The 26874-nt window shown below is 36.7% G+C and overlaps 1 protein-coding gene across 5 annotated transcripts in view; it reads right to left on the minus strand.

Moving 5' to 3' along the window:
- The window catches only part of SMYD3 (SET and MYND domain containing 3), a 396189-nt gene that overhangs the window by 49673 nt on the left and 319642 nt on the right, over nucleotides 1-26874 (minus strand). For all 5 annotated transcript variants that reach the window (XM_061365801.1, XM_061365800.1, XM_061365803.1 and 2 more), the window contains 2 exons: nucleotides 22377-22487; nucleotides 2259-2346 (listed from right to left, as the gene is read on the minus strand). In XM_061365801.1, the coding sequence (XP_061221785.1) occupies nucleotides 2259-2346; nucleotides 22377-22487 (199 nt within the window). The remainder of the gene's footprint in view (nucleotides 1-2258; nucleotides 2347-22376; nucleotides 22488-26874) is intronic.

The following is a 26874-nucleotide window of genomic DNA, read 5'->3' on the forward strand; positions in this document are numbered from 1 at the left end:
GTGGCTGGGCCAGGATTTATAGCATGGCTGTTACAAGGCTAAACTAATTATTTGTGAATTGCTCTCATGCCCTTGGATTGAAAGAACCATATAAGGGAAGGAATGTGTTATTAGAAAACTGCACCTTAACCTTTATATCTCTGGCAAACATCCATGTATTCTTTACAACTGATTAAGGACAGACAAACAGAAGAATGAGGGATATAATTTCAACTTCATACAATTTTTGTAGAAAGTACAAAGCACTGACATTCTTGAAAGATTACCATTTTAGCTGATGCACTGTATTAGTCTGTCTGCTTTTACTTCTCATTAGATCGCTTTGTTCACTCACTAGCTTTTAACAGCTGTTGGGCTATACTGCAGAACCTGTTGGGATAAAATTTTCAGGTACCTAAGTTGCAAACTAGGAAACCCACTATCATCTGCAACAGGACAAAAGAGAAGCTGTCTGTCCTGTATCTAGAGAAGCAGCCCTCAACCATCTATGCTACTGTTGTGTGGCCTGAGATGCAGAGAAATACCCTTGCATTGAGTTTTAGCACGTCAATTTGTACACTTAAACTGGAATTTGGGTCTGAGACAGTTTATTCACACGTATAGTTTCAAGTTCTCTAACTGCAGATTTAGAATTAAAACACTCTAACATGCTACTGGTAGCTCAGATTTTGGAAGTCACTAACTTTCTCAACTGTAAGAAACTTTGGTTTAATTTCTTAAAAAAATTATCTTTGCAGAAACTGAAGCCTACATGCCTCAAAGAGCAAGGAAAGTTCTCTATTTTTGGCAAATGGACAAACATCAAGCTCCCTTTTCAGGTAGTGCTCACAACTGCATGCCAATTAGTATTTTGGTGCAATGGAAGGAATGATGGCACATTTCAAACAACCCATGTCTGAAAACAGAAGCTGAACAGACAATAAGGACATATTTGCCAACCATTTCTGATTCATTTTACTACAATGTTTTTGATTAAAAGGTTACATTAGTAATCTTAATTAAAGACACTAGCAAACTTAAGTAGCTGCAATTTCTCCTGCAATTAAATATAGGAACATTATACAGCACCAGTATTCTCACTCCATACTTTCAATATAACAATGATTGCAACTGCATGTTGCATATCTATAGTTTAACTCTCAGGTTAAAACATGGGCTCTAAAGTATAGCTGAATACCTGAAGATTTATTTCAGTACTGTCTATCTCAATCCAGTGACTACAGAGGAACTTAAGACATACTAGAAACTATATGTAAATTAAAGTTAGATGAGACGAGTGTTTCCCCTTTGCTAACAAACAAATTTCTCTGGATTGGAAAGAAAAAACCTCAGTTGTTGTGCTTTTTTTTTTTATAATTTTTTTTATTGTATTTATTTTTCTTACAATAAAAATTGTGACCAGTTGTCCAGCCCAGAATATCACCACCAAACTTGGTTTTTATGCTGCTGAAAGGGAGTACTGGAAGATTTAATTCTCTCCAGCTCCAGAGAAAGACCATGTTTTTGAAAATGGTAAGGAATCTTGCTACAATAGGCCGAATTCACAGTCAGTGAAATTTCAGTGAATAGCCTAATATGAGTGAGGGATCAATATACTCATAGTCTTGTAGTAAAAATCACCTCTCTTCTGTTCATCTTTTTTTGGCTGTTGCTGTTCACTAATTTTTTTAATTGGATTTAATATCTACATGATGGCCATTAGGCTCCAGTTCTGTTTATTAGTGCAAGATCATATCATTCAATTTGCTTAATTATAAATTATTATTATAATATATTATTATTATGAATTATTATAAAGATGCTGTAATATTCGCAATGAACCTGACTGTGATTATATTCTTGTTATTTTCATTGTTGTGCAAAAAATGAGAACCTGGAAATGTTCACAATGGGAGTAATGGGACAAAGAATTTAACATTTCAGATTAAGATTTATTTCATTCAGAAGTGGATTTATATAAAGTGATGTCTGTGATGGCAGATTTCTAAATCTGAGCCAAAATATCCCTTCTCATCCTAGATACCTACTATTCCTGCCATGAAGCAATTCCAGTCCTAGTAATCAGAAAATCTATTATTATTAATACAATTATAAATATTACATTTGAAACTGTAAATGAATTAAAAATAGATTTAAAAATAACATAAAAATATAAACCTTCAGGAAATAAATTTCAAGAGATGAACTGCATACTAAGAGACTCTCCAGATTGTTTTCAGAACTGAATGGCAGACTGTAGCCTGTCACTGAAAGGATACCTTCTTTTGATTTTGGATATCTCACTTCATTTACAGCATCTTTGACTTTTTTCCATACATGTTCTTCACCGGCCAATTTCTCAGCATCCTAGTTAATCGAAACAAAAGCATTTGATGAGAAAAACAGTTAAATAAGAATACACGGTAATGATAAAAAACAGGGTAAAAAGGTTGACTGACAAAAGCCACCTGTGGGGATTGTGTCACTGTTTTTTTTGCAAATACACACACCACACATTAAAAAAAAAAAAAAAACAACCTGAAAAAATTTCACCTGGCATTTATACTTACACAGTACTTGTAAGTAAACCAGATATCAAGAAAAACTAATACAAACTTGGAAACATTGACTATACTAACCAGATATTAGGTTTGCAACAAGAATTAAGATGAACCAGAATAAAGTAATAATAGTATCTGATTTTTGCCATCAAAATATATTTAGCAGACCAAATTTTCTCAAAGACCTACTAGCTGATACTTCACAAATCATCAGCCACACCATAGAAAGGGTTTAGCTAATTATTTTGATTAATCATGTGCTGAGTGCAGAGACTTTACAGTGTGGGGCTGCCTTCATCCATTACAGTTATGAGCATAAGCTTACAGGAGAAGTATACTACTCAAAAAATTAAAAAATAAAAAAAAGCTGAATTTCAGCTTTGTTTTACAACTTACTGCTGTTTCTTTCCTATTCGATCGGATTCTATAAACAGCTATCTTTTCCCATTGCTTTGTCATAAAAAAGGCAAAAATTATTAATAGCTACAGCAGTAAGGAAGTTTCCCTTTTCAATTCTCTAGCAGTGACTAACTACACCTTAGTCAACCACTTGGAAAAAATTTCTTGAAGCATCTGTAGACATGGTTAAGTATCTTGAGGGTTTTCCAAAAGTGTCTTAGATATTCATTTTCCATCACTATAAGCCCTTAAATATCTTTAAAAATCTGGCCTATGGATCTGACCTGCACTGAACACTGCAGTTCATTATCTCTCCTTATAAAAGGCCCTGCTGCTCACAAAAGAGTTTTGTAAGTGCGAATTCTTGCAGGAATATTTTAAACAGAGTTCTAAAAATTTAGCCTTCAGCAGGGGTGGAAGCCTGGAGATGAACAGAAGGGGTGCAAAAACCTAACCAAGCACTTCATAATTAATAGATGCTCACTGGGCATCACAGAAGTACCTCTATTAAAAAGCCTGTAATCTGTATCTGTCTAGAACTGCACAGTTTTCTTATTCTACTCCTCCTTGTTTACCATAAATTCAGAACAGAAAATATTTACAGTGAGAATCAGCACCCACTTTCACATTTAATTTGCAGTTTTGTCTTTCCATCTGCTCCATGAAAGCAGACCTCTGTGTATTCCTGGAATGATTAAATAAAGACTAAATCAAGATTGGTCTCAGCAGCCCCACCATTCTACAAGGGCCTTACAAGGGAGGCAGCCTGACTCCACTGCATTTTTCTCATGGTTTTCCCCTACAATCAGATCTCTGATCAAAAAGATTACTTGGAAATAATTTTGTACATAGCTGAATTTGCCGCCAGAAGGCATGAGGTAAAAGTTAGGGCAAACAAACTCATACTGTAGAAATTTTATCAGCACACTTAATGTACATGCCCACCCTCTTACAGCTTTATAATAGACTTACAATGAATCTTAGCTTCAATATAACCACTACCAGGTTTTAGGGGACTACATCAATCTCTGAACTCAACTGCTGACCTGTAAAAATCTGTCTCTAAAACATCTTTGTAGGTCAAGCACTACTCACTGATTGATCTAAAAAATAAGTCTGACCTGTAAGACACTAATAATGATGTCCATAAAACTTCAGGTTTAATGAGCTACTGAAAAAGAAAAATTCTTTTAAACTATCTTTTCCCACTGGCCCAAGTATAATGCTCAGTTTTTCTGTAACACGTTGTAAGACTTACAACTAAAACCTCAGAAACATGGGAACTAGGACAGATTTATAAATGAAAGAAAAGAAAACCCCACAACTATACACCAAGTTACAGAGCAAAGACTTAGGTCAATGCATCATTAGGGCTCACTCTGAGCACAGTGGGACTGATGGATGAATCAGGTTAAAGTGTTAATTGACATGGGATTAATCTTTCTTGTGCCATTTTTTTTCAGTTGCTTTCCATTGTTTTCTAGCATTTCATTAAGAATACAAAGTGTAAGGTTGGGGTCTCCCCTAATCTTTACACTAGGGCATAGGGTTAAGTCAACACTGGATTCATACCCAGGTAGAGAATGGGGAGTGTCTGTTGGACCAGTAACCTCCCAGCCCTCTCTGGATTCATGGTCTTTATCCCTTTAGTAAGATACTTTAGGATGGATGAAGCTGGGCATCCTGCCCAGCTCTGGAAAGGATTTAGTCACAGGTTTCAATGAGATGTTTTCTGTATTCTCAAGATGAGGCATTTAGGGGATTGGCTGACATAAGAACAAGCAAAGACCTGGCTAGCTGGGCCTTTTAGACTTCTATTGTTCATCAGATTTTTATTCACCAAAGAAATCCTGCTCTTTCCTAACCATTCTAGTTCAAGGCATGGAGGCTGCTTCCAACAGGCAGCAAACCAGGAGGACTTGTCACAGAGGACACTTCTGCCTTCCAGCCTAGTAATCTTTTTCCACGAAAGTTGTTCCTCTCTCTTGGACAATGCCTTGAAAGTCATGGCTATGTGATATAACTAAGTCAGCTTAGACCACAAAGATGCCTTGGAGTTGGAATTACGGAAATAACTGAAGTGATTAATACTTGTGCCAAACTGTTTAATTCAATCTAATAGCACAGCAGTAACAGCTTTGGGAGATTTAGCTTTCCACAGAGCAACCCCCATTCAAAACAGCTCTTTTCAGAGCGTGTTCCCAGTCAAACCTCCAGGTGTGCAGAGCTGCCAAAAATAAAGGAAAATAGGTTTTTTCATCGGTAGAAAAGGAAAACCCTAGCTGAAGGAAAGGAAGAGGCTTTTTAAAAATAAGGAATAGTAACTCGTGCCTAATTATTTTCCTTATTTCTAACATTGACACTAAATATAAAGTTTGTTTAGAACAACAAAACGTTTCTGTCTTGGTGTAAAAAAATAATTAGGATAGATAATCTAGTCACAAAAACGTATGACAACCTTGTGATGGCTGAAACTGGCATGCTTTCCAATTCAGCTTTCACACATAGAGGCGTGCTGGAGAAAACTGACAGTAGAAGTGTCGAAGGCTCATGGGGAAAGCAGAAAAGACAGCTGCAACACACACTTTTCCATAGCAAGAACACAACCTTGAAATACTTTTAATAACACAGGTAAAATCCATTGGAGACAGAAGCATAACTGGATGTGATAGCTGAACCCACACTCTAGAGCACAAGGATAAACAAAATGGATCCTGTGACTTCTTTTGAGCAATTATTTCAGATGGAAGATGGTTCCAACACCTGATTTCCTCTTATCCCAAGCATGTGCAGAGGAAACTTATTCATCAAAATGTGACTTAAGATGCAACAGCAACATTTCAATCCCACCTCTCCATTCTTCCAACACCACGGCAGATGCTGCTACAGTTTTCTTGATTAAAAATACCTGGGGATTTGTCATCTTAATACTGAGGCTTTCTGTAATTCTCCATGGACTACCTACCCCTGATTGCTTAGACTTTTGCTTCCAATCCTTTAGATGGAACAATTTCCAGTTATATATGGCTCTTTTAGTAAAACAAGCTATAAGCTAAACTCTCCACACCTGACACCTCTCAAACTAAGGGCACTGTGTACCTTTCCATCTTCTTGAATTTACTTAGGATACATAAAAACCTCACTTAGGAAACATGAAGGCTCACCTCCATAATTCAACCAGGCAAAACTCTACCATTGAGATCTATCTGGCTCTTCAAAATGGGCAAATGCAAAATATTCTGTAAAGAAAAATTTTCCTTCCACAAAAACCATCTTTCCTCCCCAAAATTTAACAGTAAGTTTGCTGTAAAATTATTCAAGAACAAGAATAATTATAAAAATTTTTGCTTTAAAATCATAATTTCTAGAGCTCGTATATCACAACAAAATTAGTTAATTTCCTGCTTTCAGAATACCTCAAGCTTTCACATCCAATGATTCATTCTCCAAACTCTTAAATTTTCAGATACTCATTGCAATCTATGTTTCAGAAGCCTGGGGACAGACATGATCAGCTCTGCCCGATGTGTCTTGTAAATGCTCATAAAAATAGTCTGAGGTACACAACACATCACTAAATGTCAATATTTGCTTTAAATAAGACAGAATTTTCTACAGTTTAGGTTCCACAAATGACACTTGTATAAATGAAGTTATAACCACCTATAACAATGCTATAACAAAAGAGAAATGAGAAAAACAGAGGGTATCTGATGAAGATTATAATCTGTCTGCACAGTGATCAAATTTAAAATATTCTGTGGTTTGGGCTTTAAGTGAAAGGAAAGTTTATTATAAAAACATAATTTCCTGAAACAATTATAGACATCAGCCCTCATAGAAATAAGCATTTGAAAATGTTCACCTATTCAATTTTCTCCTATGCCTTTGCTCCTACACTGTTTGTTGGAGTTAATTATCTCCCTATCTCTTCTGCTATTCTAGTGCCATGAACATATCTTGTCCTTAACTGAACTGTCCTTAGAAAGGCGTAAAATCTTCAAAGTACAGATACACATTTCTCTTTCTTTCCTGTTGCTTTGCACCACTTTTCTTTCCCTGGCTAATATTCCGTTTCTTATACTTCCTAAAAGTGATCTCTACCTACTCATTTCAAGTGCCACTGCTTTTACATGCAATGTTAGCATTTGCTGTTCTTTGCTATCCCAACATTTTAAATCCTAAATGTTAAAACATTCTTACATGGGAGCATGTTCTCTTAAAGAAGATAACTCTCTTGTCAGAGCAAGCACACGCCAACCAGTCAGTGCCATTGCCTTCTCTGCCCAAATGCACTACCACTGCCCCAACATTGCTCATCTGTAATACACTGCACCTCTGAAAATCTCCTGAACACTGAAAAGGTTGATTAAGGGCTAGTCCTCCTTTCATACTTGGGCTACAGAATAGAAATAGGACATGGATTTTCTGTCCTCTCTACAAAGTTAATCTTTCTTCTTCTCACACATGGAGGTAGAAAAACAAGCCAGGTATTTGCCAAGGAAGAGAGATGTGAAGCACTCCCCATCTCCTTCCACAGAAGGGAGAAGTTGGGTCAGGAAATTCTGAACAATAAGAAACTCCTACACCCCTTTTTCGCCTTTCCAGCCTTCCTCCTACAAGAAAGTCAAAAAGAAACTTCATTACTTCATTATGTGCCTATTACCAGTTTTATGGTATCCAGTCAGTCCCACATAGACACAAAGGAGCAAAGCCTTGTAGGGAGTATTGGAGGGAGTGAAAAACAAGGGAACATTTTCCAGCATTTATTAGCTTCTCTTCTAAATACATAAATAGAATACAAAAGTGTAATGTAAACACGAGCAACTGTCAGTTTTAAAATAGTAGAAGCCTATGAATCATAGTTCAAACAGAAATTAGGGGTTTAGTATGAAATATTATTGGGCATGGTATTTTTGCAAGACAGAAAAAGCATACTAAAGAATCATATTAGTTCCTTCTGGACACAAAATGTATGACTATATAATGATAATCCTGTAAGACAGCAGCAGATAATTCTGTTCATGTTCTCTTTGTGGAAGCTTTAAAAATATCTTTACAAAGGAAGTTTTCTGGACTGTTATATTTTAATACTTTAAAAGCTGCGGATACCTCAAATAGCTGAACATTTCATATACATTGCTGACCATGGTTTAAGATTTGCTTAATTTGTCTAATTTAAGTGACAACAACAGATGTGCATCTGACAGAACAATTCTACCAACTTGACAGGTTCAGATCAAAAGAGGTTTTCTTAGGTTTTGTTTGAAGGTGTCAGAAGAGCTCAGACATCTAAATTAGGGCATGACCATTTAAAACGGATCTGTGATGCATTATGCTCTGAAAGCACAAATAATGTTTTATTTCTGATTCTATTTAAAAATGCAGCAACTACTGAATGCATGTTTCTAGTAAACTCAGTAACTCATTGTTTTATACTTTGCAGCAAAAGGAAAGCATTAAATGAGTAGAACATATTGCGTATCTTCTGAAGTTTCACTTTCAGTAAGATTTAAAAAAATGTTGAGAAAATGTGATGTGGAAGTGGTTATATATTGTGGCTAAACTTATGACTCAAGTGCTTCAGAACAAACAGGGTATGAAGGCCTGATGGGCAATCACAGGTGCATGCAGCTACAGGCACAGCAAGAGAAAGCACACTTGAGCAGTGTCCTGAAATATCTGAGGTCAACTCTTATAAAATATTTTCAGTCTTTCTCATTTCTATAGATAGTTTGTGCTCAACTTTGAAGTCAAAGCTTTGTGATGGGACAGCAGTTTGTGGTAGAGGACTGCCTATCTTGAGGAAAAACATACTCACTGGGAAGCACAGATTATTGTGGTGTATTTTTGTATACTGGATGTATTTGTATACATATTTGTATACTGGATGAAGTTTAAAATCAGAATCAAAGACCCACCATCTCTTATTATGAGTATCGTGGTTTACAGAAGCCTGCAGATTGAGCTGAGGATTTCACTCTTGTGAGAATGAAATTTTTTAAGAGTTACAAGTATGTGAAACGACCAGTGAAGAGCTCTGTCATGATTCAAGATTTACATGTAACTTCTGAAGTTTCAAAAACTCATCTTCTCTTCCCCATGAAAAACAATGCCAGCCCTATAAATGCCAGTTCAATTATCCTTTCCAACCCACATAAGGTTGTCCTCACCAGCAGCTGAGCTGTCACAGGAGAAGGCCTTGTGTTTTCTCTCATATGGCCCTGAATAGGGTGGATGGGACACATGGCAATTCCAAAACTATTCTGTCTGTGAATAAAAACAATGTCATGTTCCCTCTGAGGCTATTAGGAGTGGGTGAATTTATTTACTTTTTTTTTTCTTTAAATTCTGGAAGTTAAATAAGACACATTGCAGTTGGATGCCATATTGCAGCTGTGCAGTAAATTGCTCAGCATTAGGCAAGGCTGCATTACCTCACATAATTGATATCAGCTCTTCATGGATTACTGACTCTGGTGTTTGGAAATGCAGAAGAACTACAGACCCTAGTCATATTTTAAATTGTATAGATATTGAAAAAATTAAGTTGTTCACACCTTTCATGTTTAAGTGCTCTGCTTAGGCATTCTAATCAAGATGAAGGTTTCTGCACACCCCGCTTACAATTAGTGCAAAAACCCCAAGCACCTTAACATGGTAGTATGAATATCTTCCCTTAGCATTACCCAACTTAGTTACATTACAATATTAACTTGGAAATTTTAAAAAGAGGCACCAAAAACAACTGTGGGAAATGTATTAAAATGATACGCTTTTAATAAAGATAAACTTAAGAACACCAAGTCCATTTTAAGAAGCCAGTTTAACAAAATTATATGGGACTAAGATATATTTATCCCCAAAACATCTTAGATATAATTAAGTCTAAAAGTATAATGTAACAGAGGAGCAAACAGACCAGAAGTTCTCAGCCTACCCAGTTGCAAGTCCAGTATTTGTTAGGCTCATAACTCTGCACACCAAAAGCAGTAATTGCATTTCTGTCAGACTCATACTCCACTCTCGTTCACTTCAATCCCACTTCAGCTATTCATTTCTCTGATTATTTTTTTTTTAGGTACACACATTTTTAAACAGTTTTTTCAAAGACCACTGCATCTGTATATTGTATGTTAAAGAGGCAATCTCATAAATATTTTACAGTGAAGTAAACTGACATCTCACTTCCTACTGACTCCCCTGCTTATAGATTCAAGGGTCACATTAGCCTTCTTTGCCAGATGTTTTCCATTTCTGTTCAGACAGCCATGCTCAGATTCATCTAACCAAATGTAGACGTTTGGGGTACTCTTCTATTTGACAGAGAAAAATAAGCATTCTTAGGGTATAATTTTTATTATCCTAAAGCAGGCTTCTAAAATACATCAGATGAATAACAGTCGAAGTGTGTCCATTTTTCTCCATTTTATCCATAAAGGAATTCTGGAGTAACTAGCTCAGATGCCAACATTTACACTGTAGCTGTCTGTGATTTTTGTGAAACAAATCAAAGCTGCAGATCCCATTTTCAGATGTGGAACATGTGTTCTACCCTTACAGTGATGGTGCATTTTATTTCAATAGGTCTAATTTATCAAGCAATTCCAGTTACTCTGCATTATTTACCTATCCTCGTAAACGTTTATAATTCTCTGAGTCTTTGTCATCCACAAATTTTACTGGCAGTGATTTTGCAATTACTTCTAATTCATTCATGGAAATGCTGTGTACTGTAGAAACAGGGTTATTTTGGACACACTCTGAAACTATTTGGTAGGCATTATACATACCACTGATGATTATGGTGATTTAATGTTTAAATGTGATGTCAGAACAATCTTTAGAGTGAATATATATTTAGAGTGTATATATATATGTATGAATTTCTGTAGTAAAAGACACCAAAAAAGCTCAAAGCTTTCATTAGTCTCAAACATCACAGCCCAATGTACTTTTTAAAGACCAATAATGCTCACAGATCAAGTGCTATTATTAAAGCTTTTCTGTTTTACTTGCACTGTTTGTGACAAAAAAACCAAGCAAATAACATTACATACAGTGTTTCCTTTCTCAAAAAAGCAGCATACAAGCACACTAGGCACTTAGCAAGAAAGCAAGATAGTAGCTAAAGAGATCTGTCAAAATATAAACAATATACAGGGCTAAGCAGCTAAACTTCACCATACCATTTTCCCTGAACCTGGAGACTTCAGATGAAAGGCACATGTATTTAACACACTACGAAGTTGTTTCAGTTAAGCGTTGGTCAATCAGGTTCCTGACCAAAACATCTCCCATATTGATTCTTAAACTAGGTCCCCTAAATATTACTATTACCTTTGGTGAAAAGGAGTCATAATTACACAAGGTCTATCCTAGCTCATTCAATTGCCTTTTCTCCATACTGTTTTACAGGATGCTTGTAAAATACAGCTCGGGCCCATGGTGATGATCAGCACTTTGTAGACCCATGATCCCAATGTGTACTCCCACTGAAGACAACAGAAGTCGCAGTTTATTCCATGAGCAACAGGACTGAGTTTTGTGTCTGTGACAGTACTGCCTTTATAAATCTCCTAATTTCAGGAGTTTAGACCTGTCTGCAAAATTCCTATCTAAACTACATAGGTTACAAGCTGAAATAGAAATTGGTTGGACCATTGGAAGAGCAATAAATGTCACTATTTATCAACTCAAAAAAGGCAGAGGATGAGAGGAAGACAGGAAAAGCAAAGTACTTGCAGTTTAGCATCAGAGAAATAGGGCCTTATGCCAGACCACCTGGAAGTTCTCGGCACATTTATAATTCCACTGTAGTTTCCAGCACCAGTTCAAAAACACCCTGTGGGTAATTCAGTTACCTGAGGAAGGATACTGTTCAGCCTAATCCCTATTAACTGTGAGGCTGGTATTTCAGACTGTCTTAGACATTACACATTTGCTAAAGCAATCTCTTGGTCTACCTTACCTAACAGACAGCTATAAGGCAAACCTATTTTGTTCCTGAATTTTGCAACCTGTTGAGACACAGAATGCCACTGAGGACATTTAGTGGCTCAAAAGAGATATGCAGGTCCAAAATCAAGGATATTTAGATATTCACAATGCATAATCCAATCCACATTCATCACTGCATTATGTACTTAAGAGCATGCACATTTAAACTTAATATTTATGCAAATGGCTAAAGACTTCACTAAGTAGAGATGTAGCTATTTGTGTGTCAAAGTTCAGTTTACATTTCAGTGATTTGAAGAATTTGTGCCCACTGAATTATTGGTTCTAACTTAACATATATTGACATGAAGTTACACATGTAGTTTGAACACTAATATAAAAACAATTTATTATCTTAATGCATGATATACCACAAGATAAAATGGTAGCTATAGAAATTACATTTTTAATGCATACTGCAATTTAAAAATATTTGCTGCAGCATATGTTTTCTGAATGAACGGGTATAAAACACAGGGAATTTAGGGTTTAGAAAAGCACATATAACATGGCTAAGATCATACACAGCTGATCAACCTACTCTATACCTTAAAATATTTGACAGATCTAAATAGTGAAAGTGTCAATTCCTACTGCTGGTAAAAATGAACTGCCCTAACTCACTAGCATGTTGATTGAATTCTTGATCCGCACACTGTAAAAACATTGTCTTACTTCAGGGCCCACTGTGCACAAGTCCACTTTACAAAACCACTCATTATTCCTCTTCTCTGGAATTATCAGGGAACTATGGCAACAGGTATAGCAATAAAGCTAATCTTTTACCATGCATTTGCATCTACTGCATACGTAGTACTTAATTCCAGTGATTTCCAGGCATTGTATGGGCAATAACTGATCTCACAAAAAAATATACAAAAAGAAAGGTAAGATTTATTAGCACAATTTTCACCTAAGGAAAATAAAACAAACAAAAAAAAAAAAGACAAACCACCTGACATTTTAAAGAAAGTATATAGTATACAATCGGGCTGGCATTAGGAACCAGAAATTTGGAGTATGAAGAAAGTATATTCAGAATCTGAAGAGAAAGACATGAGATGCACTGATATGAAGAAGGGGCATCATAGGAACCACAACTGAAGAAAGATGTCTTTCCAGAACAAAAAAAGATTCCCCTAGACTAGTTTTAGTTGATATCTTCAAGAGAGAATGCATTTTGAAATGACTAAAGTTTTCACTGAAATTACTTGAAGATTGCAAAAAAATTACAGTGAAGCAATAAAATTGTGTGCTATTTCAAGTTACACACAAATTTGCTGACAAAGAGTCCTTTTCCTTCTTGTTTTCTTCCTCCATATTGGTATGACTCAGAATGTTTGTAGACTTTACTGTTGCTATTATTTAAACCTGGCAGTATCAGAATCACAGCTACAATGTTCTGCAGGCTTTTAGACCATACAGAGTAAAAAGAGTACTCATCTCAAAGAGCTGAGAGTCTACTGGGAGAGAAAAGAGTGAAATGGAGGGATAAAAACATACATCATGACAGCAAAGGCTGAAGCTGTAATCAGCTCACATACTGTTGATGTCCTGGTTTGGGCCTTTAAAAGTAAATGGTAAAATTCATTCCTTGTCAGAAAAGGATTTCGTTTACATCCACAGAACTAATGAGAAAAGGTATTTCCACTCATTTTCATTTCCTTTTTCTTTAAAACTCATAGTCCATTAGTTAAAATATATACATGGGAAGAAAAGGATCCACGCTTCTATTTCTATTTGATTTGGAGCAGGAATCTAGAAAAAAATGAACATGGTGAACTGTCTGTATCCTGGACTCAATGGAACTTCACCCATTGCCTGAAGCATTGACAGAATTGTTCCCTTACCCCATAGGGAGTGGTCCAACACCTATAATAAAATATCATTCTTGCTCTGATCATTTTGTCCGAAGTAGAAGACCTTAAACAGGAGTGATTTTTGAGCACAGTAAAGTGAATCCTACTCAAGCCAGGAAACTCTGCAGTTTAAAGTGGTGATTTTTTTTTTTTTCTGAGATGGGATCTGAATTAAAACCTATCAAATTTCAAGTAAATTACCAAATCATGGGATTTAAAAAGACCAAACATCCTGCAGAGTAAAAGAAAGTGACCCATAAACAGATCAGGAAAAGGAAACCACATTCAAGATTCTTCCCTTAAGTACTACTGATATTAGAAACCACCTTCTCGGGCTGAAGCACACAAGGCCTTATAGCAACCTCAGTGAAAGAGAATTCAGAGAACCGAGATCAGATAAAGCAACAACTGGTTTCAAGATATATTTAGGAAAAAACTGTGAACGAGTTTCCCCAAAATCCCTGCAGGAAAAAGCGTCTGAAAAATTATTTGTCTGATCTAGTCCTATGCTTTAAATTACTGCTGTTTCTCTCAGCATGTTGTCACTTCTATTTGCTTATTTTAGATTGCTAACACAGAATAAGACTTTTCTGTTTATCATTCAGCAGAGACCAAATAGTGACTGCTATAAGAATGACACCATCTGAAAAAAAGGAAACAGTAATAACTAGTTCTAACAACTGCCCCAAAGAAGCTAGATGTTCGGAAAGGGGCAGCACTTCTAGCCACTACAGCCTGAAACAGTAATGAGAGCAGGCTCCCTCCTCTTGGCAAAACAGTATTTCTGCTTAAAACATCTGCTAGAAGATTCACATTTCCTCTTAGATGGCTGGGTCTGAAAGGAATGAGATTCTGGTCCTCTCAGGTGAGCAGAAAGACAGAATCCTATGAAGGTGCCACACCCCAACATTGCCTCCGAATATGACCCTGTTGGACTAAATTGATAAATTTCCCTGTGAAGGATATCCTGAATAAGCAAGAAGTCTGCATAGAGTCTTGAACTCATGCCTGTTTATAAGACCAGCAGTATCTTTTCTGTGACCTTTGACAACCCAAGAGAGCTTCAGCTAACTGCTGCCAAATCATGACCAAAGCACACTGAGGTGGTCCTGAAGCAACTGGGTGGCAAGTTGTCATGGAAAAATGACTACAGTCTGTTTGCCACTGCCTGTGGGACTTCCCTTTGATGGAAAAAAGAGTACAATGTTGAAAGGTGGAAGAAACCTCTAAAGTCATGTAAGAAATACTAGGAAGCTGAAGAGATGATGCCTTTGTTAGTGAACAAGACAGCCCAGAAATTAGAAGTGGTTGCCTTGGGAATTAGTGTCATTTTTGGCACTACTAAAAAAGAAAAGCCCTCTGTCCTTGGAAATACATCCCAAGGGACTGAAATCCTCTGAAAGGGAACAGAAGAGTGTTAGACTGACTGTTGGATTTCAGGAACCAATCCAGGATTTATGTCACTACCAAATATCTTGCCAGAAGGAAGGAACTGTTAATCAGCCTATGGGAATCTATTGAAAGAATCAGCACTGTGTCCCAGTGGACTGCTAATTACTACCACTGGCTTTTGTAAGTACTGGTTACGTGAACGTTGGGCTGAAAGGGTAGGTCGGTGAAATATGACTGAGCTCTGGCTTGGCTTCCTTCTGTAGTTTGCTTCAAAGGCAGTTCTAGTGGCAAAACAGTAAAAAAGATGAGGAATTAACAATGATTTCTAAATAAATTAGTGCAAACTCTATTTTGTTAGAAAACAGATTAAACCAGCATTTTGTTAGAACAATGTCCTGATCTATGTTTTTTAACACACCTTTAGAACCTTAGTACTTAGCAAGTGCCTTATAATAATGACTAGAGATACAGATGCTCCTACCTTATTCTTTGCTTTGATCAAGTGGGTTATTTGCAGTTAGCTGTATGAACAGATTTGTTTTCAACAATAGCATTCAATCTTTGCTTACCAGACTTCGTCTTTTGAATTAATTTGGAGATCTCATCTTTAATATTGTATGTGGAAGATCACATACAATAGTGAGAACGTAAACGCCTGAAAATAAATCAATATTGGGGAAACTGGGATGCAAACTTCTGGAATGAGACAATTCCGCAATTTACAAAGGCATTTCTTATCATATAAATTTGCATTTCCTGTGTCCTAAATATATATTGCCTGAAGGAGGGTGATATTTTTGTAATAACATCAGTACAGTGATCTTACATGAAGCACTTACATGCTAATTCAAAATGGTCAATAATAATAGTTTTCATATAAAAAGGCCTCTGTTATTTAAGCACATGTTCCTCAGCAGTATGGATATTCATATCTGGTGCCAGCAAAGGTGAAAATGTGTGAATTCTACCCTTGGCCATATTCAAGAATCTCTCAAAAAATGTTAGTAAGGCAAGTCAACCATCAACATAAGGTCTAGCAACAAATTTTATTAACTTATGTAAAGTACCATTTATATTTGATGAAATTCTGAAATCATAGTTGTGCTGTTTCCTAGGATAGGAAAAGACTGTCAAATCTTCTAGCAGGTTTGGGAACTTACTCAGCGTTTTCTTTAATAAAAGAGCTGGTGGCTGTATGGAAGCGCAATACAAGCTGCAGAGTTGCAGGTGACATTTTTATGTGGCTGTAGATGGCCTGGCTGCTGTTCATGTGGCCTAATTTTGAGAGCCCTTGAGTTGGAAACTGGACTTGTGATATTCTCTACCAAAACTCAGAAAGCAATATAAGTACTAGGCAAAGCAATAAACTGACTAAATGAGTAACATACTTACTGGCACTACATTATTATTAACTTTGGCAACTATCAAATAGTGGCCAAATATAAAAACAATTCAGATTTAAACCCATTGCTTTTGACCTTGTAATAAATAAAAGCCTTCCAAAAACCAAGCTAGACTAAAATAGTAAATCCTGGTTCCAAAGGAGAAAGACGACTCTTAACAAAGTGATTCTATAAGCGCAAATGTCCCTGAAATCCTTGGCTGTAAATGTAGAACATGAACAATACCCTGGCTCATGATTGTGGAAAAAAACTGTTCTCCATTTAAAATGTTTGTCATCAATGTAATCCCATCTTTAATTATAATTAATACAAGGGACTTTTATGTGCTGGAATGATAAAACATTGCCAAGAGTTCAGCTTTTAGGAAGGCACACATTTCTGAATTACAGTGGAGACTGATCTTCAAATGGAACAAATAATAACATATAAAGCTGTCAGAGGTACAGTGAACCGAAGACATTACAGTAGCAATAACAAATTGCTACAATCAGGAAATATTCCATGAGTGACTTTTAGAAAGATATGTTTTTTTTCCCCTCTTCTAGTTACTGATTTGACTTTTTTCCCAAATTGGCCAAAGATCAATTAAAAGTATTGTTTAGATTTGTAGCTGGTGCCATTTAATTTGGCAGTAACTGTATTACCAAAAGCTTCACCTAAATCTTATCTCACCCTGTTTGCACTGTGCTAGCACTTGCTACTCTTCTCAAATCAGCAGCCAGGCTGCTTGATCAGTTGCTATAAGAGATGGGCCAGCATTATACTATGACCCCTTAGAACCAAAAGGCAGCTGACATTGAGGCCCAGGTAACAAGAATTATTTGAGATCCACAGGTGCAACTAGTTGCCAATGTTTGCCTCCATATTTTCTTATCCTTGATGACAGCTATGCACCTGGATTATTCCATGGCTGTGCTCACAGTTGGAGAGGCAGACAGAAAACTACTACTGTATAGCAAACAGAGATTCACTTTGAAGTCTTTTTAACAGTGACTAGTGAGGAACATTTGTTGTCATGATATACAATACAATTGTGAATGCACAGCCATGGACCTCTCCATCTGGTCTGCTCACACTGAATGTGCATCAGTTGAAGTCAATGCTTAGCTTCAAGAACTTTAGCAAGGTCCCTGTGGTTAGGCTGCAGCCTCTTTCAGTATACCTGAAATGCAGCCTTTGTCATAATATAGTCCCAGATCTAGACAATTGTGCAAGTGAACTCTAGCACAAGGGAGTGGTTAGAGAAGATTCTTATGCTGTATGAAGTTGCTGTATCTAGCGAGAAAGACCAAGTGACTGAATTTTGAAGTCATTGCTGGCATACGAGTGTATTTTGTTGTTTTATATAGCTGTGACATGAAATATTTCATTAAATGAGAAATAAAGAGTCTTCATAGACAAGTTCCTTTTCAAAACATAGTTCACCAGAGACATGAAATACTACAAAAAAAGCCCTAGCAGAATCATAACCTAGAATGGCGAAAGAGCACTTTGCCACATTACTTGTTTTTATCCAAAATAAACTGTGACTGTATTATGAGTAAATATGTCCTGGGTTCGGCAGTAACAGTCATTTTTTCCTTCTTAGTAGCTGGTGCAGTGGTGTGGTTTTGACACAGTCTTGACACACTGGATGCATTCCCAGTGTGGTCATCACCTCTATACTTTGGGAGGAAGCGGAGACAGGACACCTGACCTAAACTAGACAAAGAGGTATTCCATACCACAGCACGCCATGTCCAGTATATAAACTGGGGGCAGTTGCCTGGAACGGCGAGATCACTGCTTGGGTCGGGCTGGGTATCGGTTGGCGGGTGGTGAGCGACTGTATTATCTTCCCTTGTTATTTCCCTTATCATTATTATTACTGGTGGCAGCAGCAGTGGTCTGTGTTATACCTTAGTTACTGGACTGCTCTTATCTCAACACGTGGGAGTCACATTCTTTCGATTCTCATCCCCATCCCTCTGGGAGCGGAGGGAGGAAAGGTGGGGAGTGAGCGAGCGGCTGCGTGGTTCTGGATTTAAACCATGACAAACTACTATCAGAGTTTAATCATTTTTAGCACAAATAACAGCGAAGAAGCAGTGATACTGGCTGCAAGATATATTTGTCTCCAGCAGCAGCCAGAGACAAATGCTTGGAGTATCAAATAAACAAATTTTACTCACAGTATATTGAAACCAACGTAATTGCAACTGCAATCTGCTATCCATGGCAGCACAAAAACATAATAATGTGGTTCTTGATTTTGTGTTTATATATACTTCATGGAGCAGCACAATTCATCTCACCCAACCTTATCTGTTTAAAGAGTGGTTATTTACTTGAAGGCACTTCTTAAACCTCTTATAACCAATCCAGTTTTCTTAGATTTCTACTGCAAGGCAGTATGAATGAGCTCCTTGTCTTTTCTTTGGGTACAGAGAAAGGATAAAAACTGGCTTAGATTAGACACCTAACTAAAGTAAGGAGATATTATAGCATTTTGTAGGTTAAATCTTTTATATGATTATGTATATAATGTCTCTGAAGGAAAACATTGCCCTCTTTTTTGTTTGGATGGTTTGATTTTTTGTTTGTTTCTTTTTGTTTCATTTTGGTGATGTTGCTTTTTTTGGTGTTGTGTGGAAACTAACCATGTGACAATAGGAACTGGATAAAGCACACAACTAAACCTCAAACCATTCCATTTCAAGGAATTATTCTCAATAAATCAAATCCAGCACTTAATGCTAAAGGATCTTAGAAAATTTACCATCTTTATCATCCTTTGGACATCAGAATACATAGCAGAATTACAAGCCGCTGTATTTGGGGAAACTGAGCAAAACAGCTTCACCGAACACTCACAAAAATGGTCCCCATATAAAGACTGATCTAGTTTCTAGTAAAAAATCTGTTCAGCTCCAATTGAAATGGTATCTTCTCACTAATTTTGAAAAATAAGGGCAGGGTCTTGGAAAACACGAAGGTTGATTTTGAATGAAGTTAATTACTCAAGGTCACAAAGTCAGTCACTGACTTGAGAACTGAAACTTGATACCACCTTCCTTCATCACTTGGGCATGTAAGACTAAATGAACAAGGATTTAGAAAATACAGCAAGAGACATAAATTTCATTGATAAGAAACTTGCAAAGTATTTTTGTGAATATGAATAAATAAGTATATATGTAACTAATTACTAATACATATAAAGTTTATATGCCCTTCATGGAAACTTAAATGTACACTTCCCACACATTACGTTTAAAGGATTACAAAATATGCTGTATAAAAGCTACAATGGAAATTACTTGCCCTACACCTTTACCATAAATTGAAGTGTGCACCTCAGGAGTGATTCCTCTGCTTTCAATGGTACCTAGTTCGTGTTCAGCAGCTGTCGGACACACTCAGCAAGATTGGAATTTGAGAGTAAGAAGAAGCTACAACCTCTATAAGTGTTTGTTAGAAAAAGGATTCCAGATTTTTTGCTGAGATGACTACAACTGAAAAAATCCTCAACACCTAAGAACTTACTTGACAGCATAAAGCTTCCCTTAGCCAAACTGGAATGTGCATTTTTACCTGTAACAAAGACTTATGAGATGGATTGCTGTTGACTAAGCCATCATATTTGCAAACCAATGTTGTAATATAATCAGCTAACAGTAAATTCCCATATTTACTGAATCACGGTGTTGACTCTGCTACCCTTGATGACTCAAAACTGCTGCTGTGCCAAAGTGTTGCCAAAGACTTTGCCTTTTAGAATTTTTCCAAGATGCTCTGGAAATTTGTCTCGGTATCTGGGGTATTTCAGCAGGGATATTATTGGATAATTTTGCCAACGGATGACTTTTAAGCATCTAAATCCAGCCATTCTGTAATTTTAAAAACAGTATTTCTGAAAATATTATTTCCTGAGCTGCAGTGTTACGTGACTTGCAGCTTACAGTGACAGAGATCAGTGGAAAAAACCCCACACTGTTTCCAAGTTAGTCATGTAAACAGTTGCATTTATAAAATCTCTGTCACAGAGAACTGAAATGCAGTACTATAAGGACTACTGCAGACTATATCTAGTCATCCTAGACTGAAGCTGAGAGTAAAGATGTCTTCTTCATAGACATCAATAGACCTCGCTACATTTCCTCATTGTAGAGAAGAGGAAAACACAGAACCTCAGAGCACAGTCACAGAGACCTTTCAAAACAATATCATCTCCACTGGGAATTTTGCCAATGGAGAAAAAAGATCTATAGCATATGAACCTTAACCACAATTACAAATTTCAAAGAGAACATTTATTAATTTTTACCTACATATTAGATTATTGTTGTCATCAATATATGCACATATAATTTCACCACAATATTTTTTGATGTTGTATGTTGACTGCTACAATGAAGTGTATTTCAGCCTGTGGATCTTGTTTCTTAAAACATTCCACATGCTGAATGGTCCTTACACTACTTGTCTACCCTGTCACAAACTGTTAAGCAGTCTTTAAAGAATCTTTAGCCTGATTATATTTCTTAATTGTCTCTGCATCCACAGGGTTGCCCTTCCCCAGAACTAATCTAAGATTTCATGGCACTTCAGTGAGCACCTTTAAAAGACAGACAAAAGGAGGTCTTTCTTCACTTCCCTTCATTGCCTCTGAGTAGCACTGCAGTAATCTTTATCAGGCACAGAATGCCAGCAAGTTTTGCATATGGAGAGGAATTAATTTAGCATTATGTCATAAGCCTGAAACTTTTCTGTGCTCTCTTTTTTTGAACTGTTTACTGATAAACCAAAGTATACATTATGTATTCAATGGATGTGCACTGGCTTAAACAAAACTACACACACAACTGTCCTACCCAACACAGAATGTAAACTTTTTTTTTTTTTTTTAATTTTTAGCTGTGCAGCAATTATTTCAGGGAATCATACCATGGTCCATATTCATCAATACCATTTTTACCATTTCTAATCTCCTGGGAACACATTTAGCTATGGCATATGACTCACCCTAACCAGGCATTTCTGGAAACAACAAAAAGTATACATAGAACTAGAGACAAAGTGCATAAACTGCTTTGAAGACAGCCTTGTTTTGCATATTCCATTTGATCTCTCATCCAGCTTGGGAGCCAAAATTATTCTAGCCAGGATGTGTAAATGTGAAGCAACTTATTGTATAATTAAACCAGGCTAGGCTTAATCCTAGTAAAAAGTCACACCAAACAAAATTTTATCTATTACAACCAACCTACTACTCCAAGAATTTGTGGAAGAGAGCATAAAAACTACAACGGTCAGCCAAGGGGACTCTAAGTGCTGAAAATGTCCGGTAGTTCTTGAATATTATTGATACAGGTATTTGTCAGAATTCATTTAACATTATTATGAGAATAAGTATAGCCTTCCTGTAGCATCAGACAAGTGGTTTCAGCAAAAGTTCCAAGATTATTTTTTCAGCTTAAAGTCATGTTAACACTCATGTTCAGAGTTCTTGAATCTCAAAATTATCCGAATTACAACTTGGAATTCAAAGTGGTTCTTAGCTTTACAAACAATGCACGTTTTAGCAAGAAATTCTTCTTATCATGTTGTCAACATTTCCTGCTTTTCTTTCCTTCACAGCTGTCTTCACAGCAACTTAAACAGCATTGAGGGCAGAGGTAATTATTTTCTCTATTCTGGCCATTGGATTAGTAGCAAAAGATAAATAGGTAAAGGAGGGGAAGCTGTTGACTGGCCTTGGAAAATTCTGTTTCATTGTCAAGGAATATCTTCACTCAACCTACCTTTTCTTGATTCTGGCAGAAAAGACAGTCACATTCAAAGCAATACTGGCGCATCAGTTGCTTTTGGCGTTCACTGGTGGGCATCAGTGATTCAATATAACTGATGGTGAGCTGTGTGCAGTACATACAAAACCAGAGTTGGTATATTTCACAAAAATTCCATGTTCAGTGTATGTATAGTAGGGTAACATTTCTGGATACAACATTTTTCCACAACAAAATAAAATTTCATCTCAACAGATGACTTCCCAGAATAAATTGACTACTTTTACAAAAGGAAAAAAAAAAAAAAAGCCAAAAATAATTTCCATTTTTTTCCATTTCCAATTTTAACATTTACATGTAAATATTTTTGCAATATAAATGCCCCAAATTATCACTATTTCATTTTTCATCCGAATTTGGAATAAAAAGAAAAAAAGAGAGAATAGCTCAGTATCTGAATTCCCTGTGCATGAAATCTTTTTCAGTCTAGTTCCAAAGCTCAATATGTATTTAGCACTGGTATTATAGAATGTTCAGCTATCTCCAAAAACTTTAAGGAAATTTCAGGGAAGCCTCTACTTTCTGACAAATATATGTTTGAGCTCTTATGTCATACCCATCCTCAGTTTGTCTATGATGCTTCCTTTGTGACCAAAGAAGCACAAAAGCACTGCAGTCAAAGTTGTTGAAACTATTGACAAGAAAAAACATTAAAATGATAAAAGAAAATTGTTACATCTGTGCCATTTTCAACTCCCCACGCTCTATAGAGTGAATTCCAATTAACTAGAGAGAAGCCTGTAGCTTATTCACTTTGATGCCTGCCAGAAGGAATTTTACAGGCCTAACTATTTGTAGAGTTCTTCAAATGTTTGAAGTGCTGCACAGGCACAAACTAATGATAAGGCAGAGAATATAACAAAATAACAGTCCAACTCAGATCAGCGTTTAGTATTACACGCTACTGAGTGATTACACTCAACACACTTCGAAACACTCCAGAGAGGTCAAAGCTAAAAAAAAAAATCAGGTCACATTATTTCATCCTCAGCCTAGACACTTCATCTAACTGGGAAAATTTTCATATGGTTCTCAGTTGAGAGTCCACTCAAACAAATTACAGGAACACCTAACCAATTTGTAGTAATGGCTCTGAAATCCACTGTCAGAACCTGCCTTCTGCAAATTAGTGAGCATTCTAATTAAATGAGCATTTAACAAGCAACTAAAACAATGCTTGAATTTTTTTCACTTATTACTACAGCATAATTTGATTACATATTGAAGGACAACTGTATTAAAAGAATACTACTGAGATGGCAAGGTCAGGCATTTAAAATGATCATAAGCAGAAAGCCTGTGGAAAAACATAAATATGGTCTCATAATTGAAGATTAATAGTATAATTAATGACAGAGACAAATTAGAATTCCAAAGATACTCAAAAATTAGAAAGTGTGAGAACTTTGTTATGTTTCGCATTCTGTATAATTTTGCTCTGCTCCAGCTTGTTTGTGCCTGACCCTAGAGGGAATTAGTTTCACCATTGCTGTTTTACAGCAGAACAGTCTATACTAATCACTTACACAGGAGCTGTAGGCTTCTCTCTGAGCTTTCTGCAGTGAATGGGTAGAAATAGTTTTGCAACTCTTTTCTCCCAAGCTTGGTCTCTTCTGCCCCATTCTCTCCAATATGTCTTCCTTCTCCACCCCTGGATGTGAGCATCATTTTCCAATCTTACTCTCCACACCTGGTTGTCTAAAACTGGTTTCCAGTCCTCAGTTCTAGCATTTTAGATAGCTGTTCTTGGTACAATGGGCTGATTTCATCATCCTGCCAACCTCAGACTCTGCCTTCTCCCTTCCCTCTGTTCCTCCTCTTACACCTTTTCATTACATTTGATCACGAACAATTACTCCCCCAAGTGAACAGTCCTTGTTACACTACCCTCGTTTCTAAATCATCTTCAGTGACCCCACTAACTTTGTCCTTGTTTCTTTTCCCAGCTGGTCCTACTCTGCATCCTCACTGGTATGGTATCTGTCTCCCTTCCTTCCCACAGAGCAGTTCCCAGTCCAGCTGTAGTCCTAACCTCATCCTTTAGCCATTCATAGCCAGATTTCCTCCACACATCACAAACCTCTATTATTCATGTCTCCTTGCAATTTGCAAGTGTTTGCTGTCAAAATCATTCCACACACAGGCTTTTTTCCCTGTGTCTCATCCTCTGCATAAAAACTTTGTTCCTATTGGTTCTGACCCATGTCCCACTGGGATTTAGGTTCTGGTGTCATCCAAAAGTAAAAGGGATTTAACCAAATTCAGGCACAGAGCAAGACAGTAGGAATTTTCTGGAAAAAATCATTCATGTGAGATTAGTCTAGTCTTTGCCAAAATGCTTAAGACAATAGCTTAAACCCTATCATTACTGTTGAAACCATCATTAAATAGGGTTCAGTTCTAATACTGCAAAAACAAACATATAGCCAGCATTGAACATGCTTTATTTATGTTCACCCTATAGGGTGAACATAAATATCCCTTTATATTCTTTATACTTTTTTTTTTTCATTTTTGGCCTTTTTTATTTTTTTTCTCCCATATTGCAGAAACCTTGGAAGTAGGAACAAGTTTGAAAACAGAAATTTCTTTTTCAGAGGTTACTGATCAGTCGTAGGTACAAACAGTCATGTAATAACCTGCTCTGGATTACAGCATATGACTGGACAGAAGGAGGAGAAGACACTTCAGTACCGTGATACCTTCTTTTACTGTTCTAACAACACAGGGTTTTGCCTGCTGTCAGAGGCCCAAGTCTAAATTCCCAATCCCGCCAGCAGAAATCCGTAAGTGAAAAAGTGTTTGTAGCTGGCAGACTGAGTGGGAAAATGTAATTAGAATATTTAGAAACATGACCAACTTAACAGTGACTAAGCCTGTACTAATCATTTAATCGTTTAAACATAAAAATTCTGCATTCAAGTTTCTCTCCTACACTTGTTTTAATTTTGGATCCCTTCATTTGATGCAAGGCTCATTTAACTTGTACGTATTTAGGAAATATGCACATTTATCAAAGGTTGTCTTGATGGTATTTGCATGTGGGATGTATGGTATTAATTGAAACATTATTTCAGCTGACCAGAGCTTGCCTCTTTATCGCATTGCTCATAAAGAATGCAGTAAATCTTTTTGCTCAAACTGGAGAATGTACATTAAATAACATTTATGAAGGCAAGGAATTATTCAACAGCTGTGAGACTTACTGACTCTCAAGATTTTCTCCTTAGAAATGCAGCACTGTCTGAGCCCTGCTTCTCACTCTGACATAGAAATTCCTTAACCATGGTTATGCTGGTTAGTTTCTCATGTTCCTCACCTGTCAAATGAGGTGGGCACAATTTTTCAGTACTGCCATGCTGCGGTGGACTTAATTTATATTTTTTTGTAACAGACTATAAACTACAAAATTTATAGACAGAGGATTCTGTAGAAATTTGAAGTAAGTTATTTTAATGCAAGTGGCAGGGTAAAAAAGTGAGTCCTCTTGGTTTTACAATCATGGGTCTCTGGGTTTTAGGGAGGGCTGTGTACAAATATCTGTTCCTGAGACAGGGTTATGTAAGTGAACAATCTGTGCTCTTTCTGTTTTAGCATATATGATGAAAATGCCTTCTAACTCAAGGAAAAAACTGATTTTAAAAAAAGTAATGTGACAAAACGTAATGTATCAAACATGCAGAGATATAAAACTTCTCATAGAATTATAACAACTGAAATGTTACATACTTTGGTTGAAATCTGTCATGAAGACAGATTTAATTTCTGGCAATTTGAAACTATTATTTTTATTAAGTATTAAATTTTAAAATTACATGCTCTATAAGAATACAGTTGGTTATCTGACTTTACCTGACTTTCTGCAGAAAGATTCATAACTGAACTCTGAAGCTGAAGGGAATCCATGCACCCATTTTAAAGCAGAACTGGTTATCAGCTAATACACATCCTGTCTCTCAGCAGGACTAATTGTAGAATCATAGAATAGTTAGGGTTGGAAAGGACCTTAAGATCATCTAGTTGCAACCCCCCTGCCATGGGCAGGGGACACCTCACGCTAAACCATATCACCCAAGGCTCTGTCCAGCCTGGCTTTGAGCACTGATTTGAACTATGCAGTGAGCTAACCACAGCTATGCAACTTCTGATTTGTGAAGAGGCAAAAAGAGCCTGCAAAACACCAGCTAGAGACAGTAACTGATGAAAAGTCAACTGAAATTATACCACACGTTTTGATGCTGTTTAAAGCAGTTACTTAAGGTTAGGGAAATAATGAAGACCTCTTCAGAGTAGGCTGCTTGTCTTTTTGAGAAAGTAAATTCGCTGATAGACTGCCTTATCACTGAAGGTGTCTTGGTGATCTCCGGATGAATAATTTTTGCCTTCTTATAATCCTTCCCCATATCTTACCTTTCTTTGCAATACTTACATTTCATTAGGGGGGTTGGAACTA

This window comes from Neopsephotus bourkii, unplaced genomic scaffold (genome assembly GCF_033783945.1).
Source record: "Neopsephotus bourkii isolate Nb327-2 ecotype Australia unplaced genomic scaffold, CSIRO-AGI_Nbou_v1 NB_1292, whole genome shotgun sequence".
NCBI lineage: Eukaryota > Metazoa > Chordata > Aves > Psittaciformes > Psittacidae > Neopsephotus > Neopsephotus bourkii.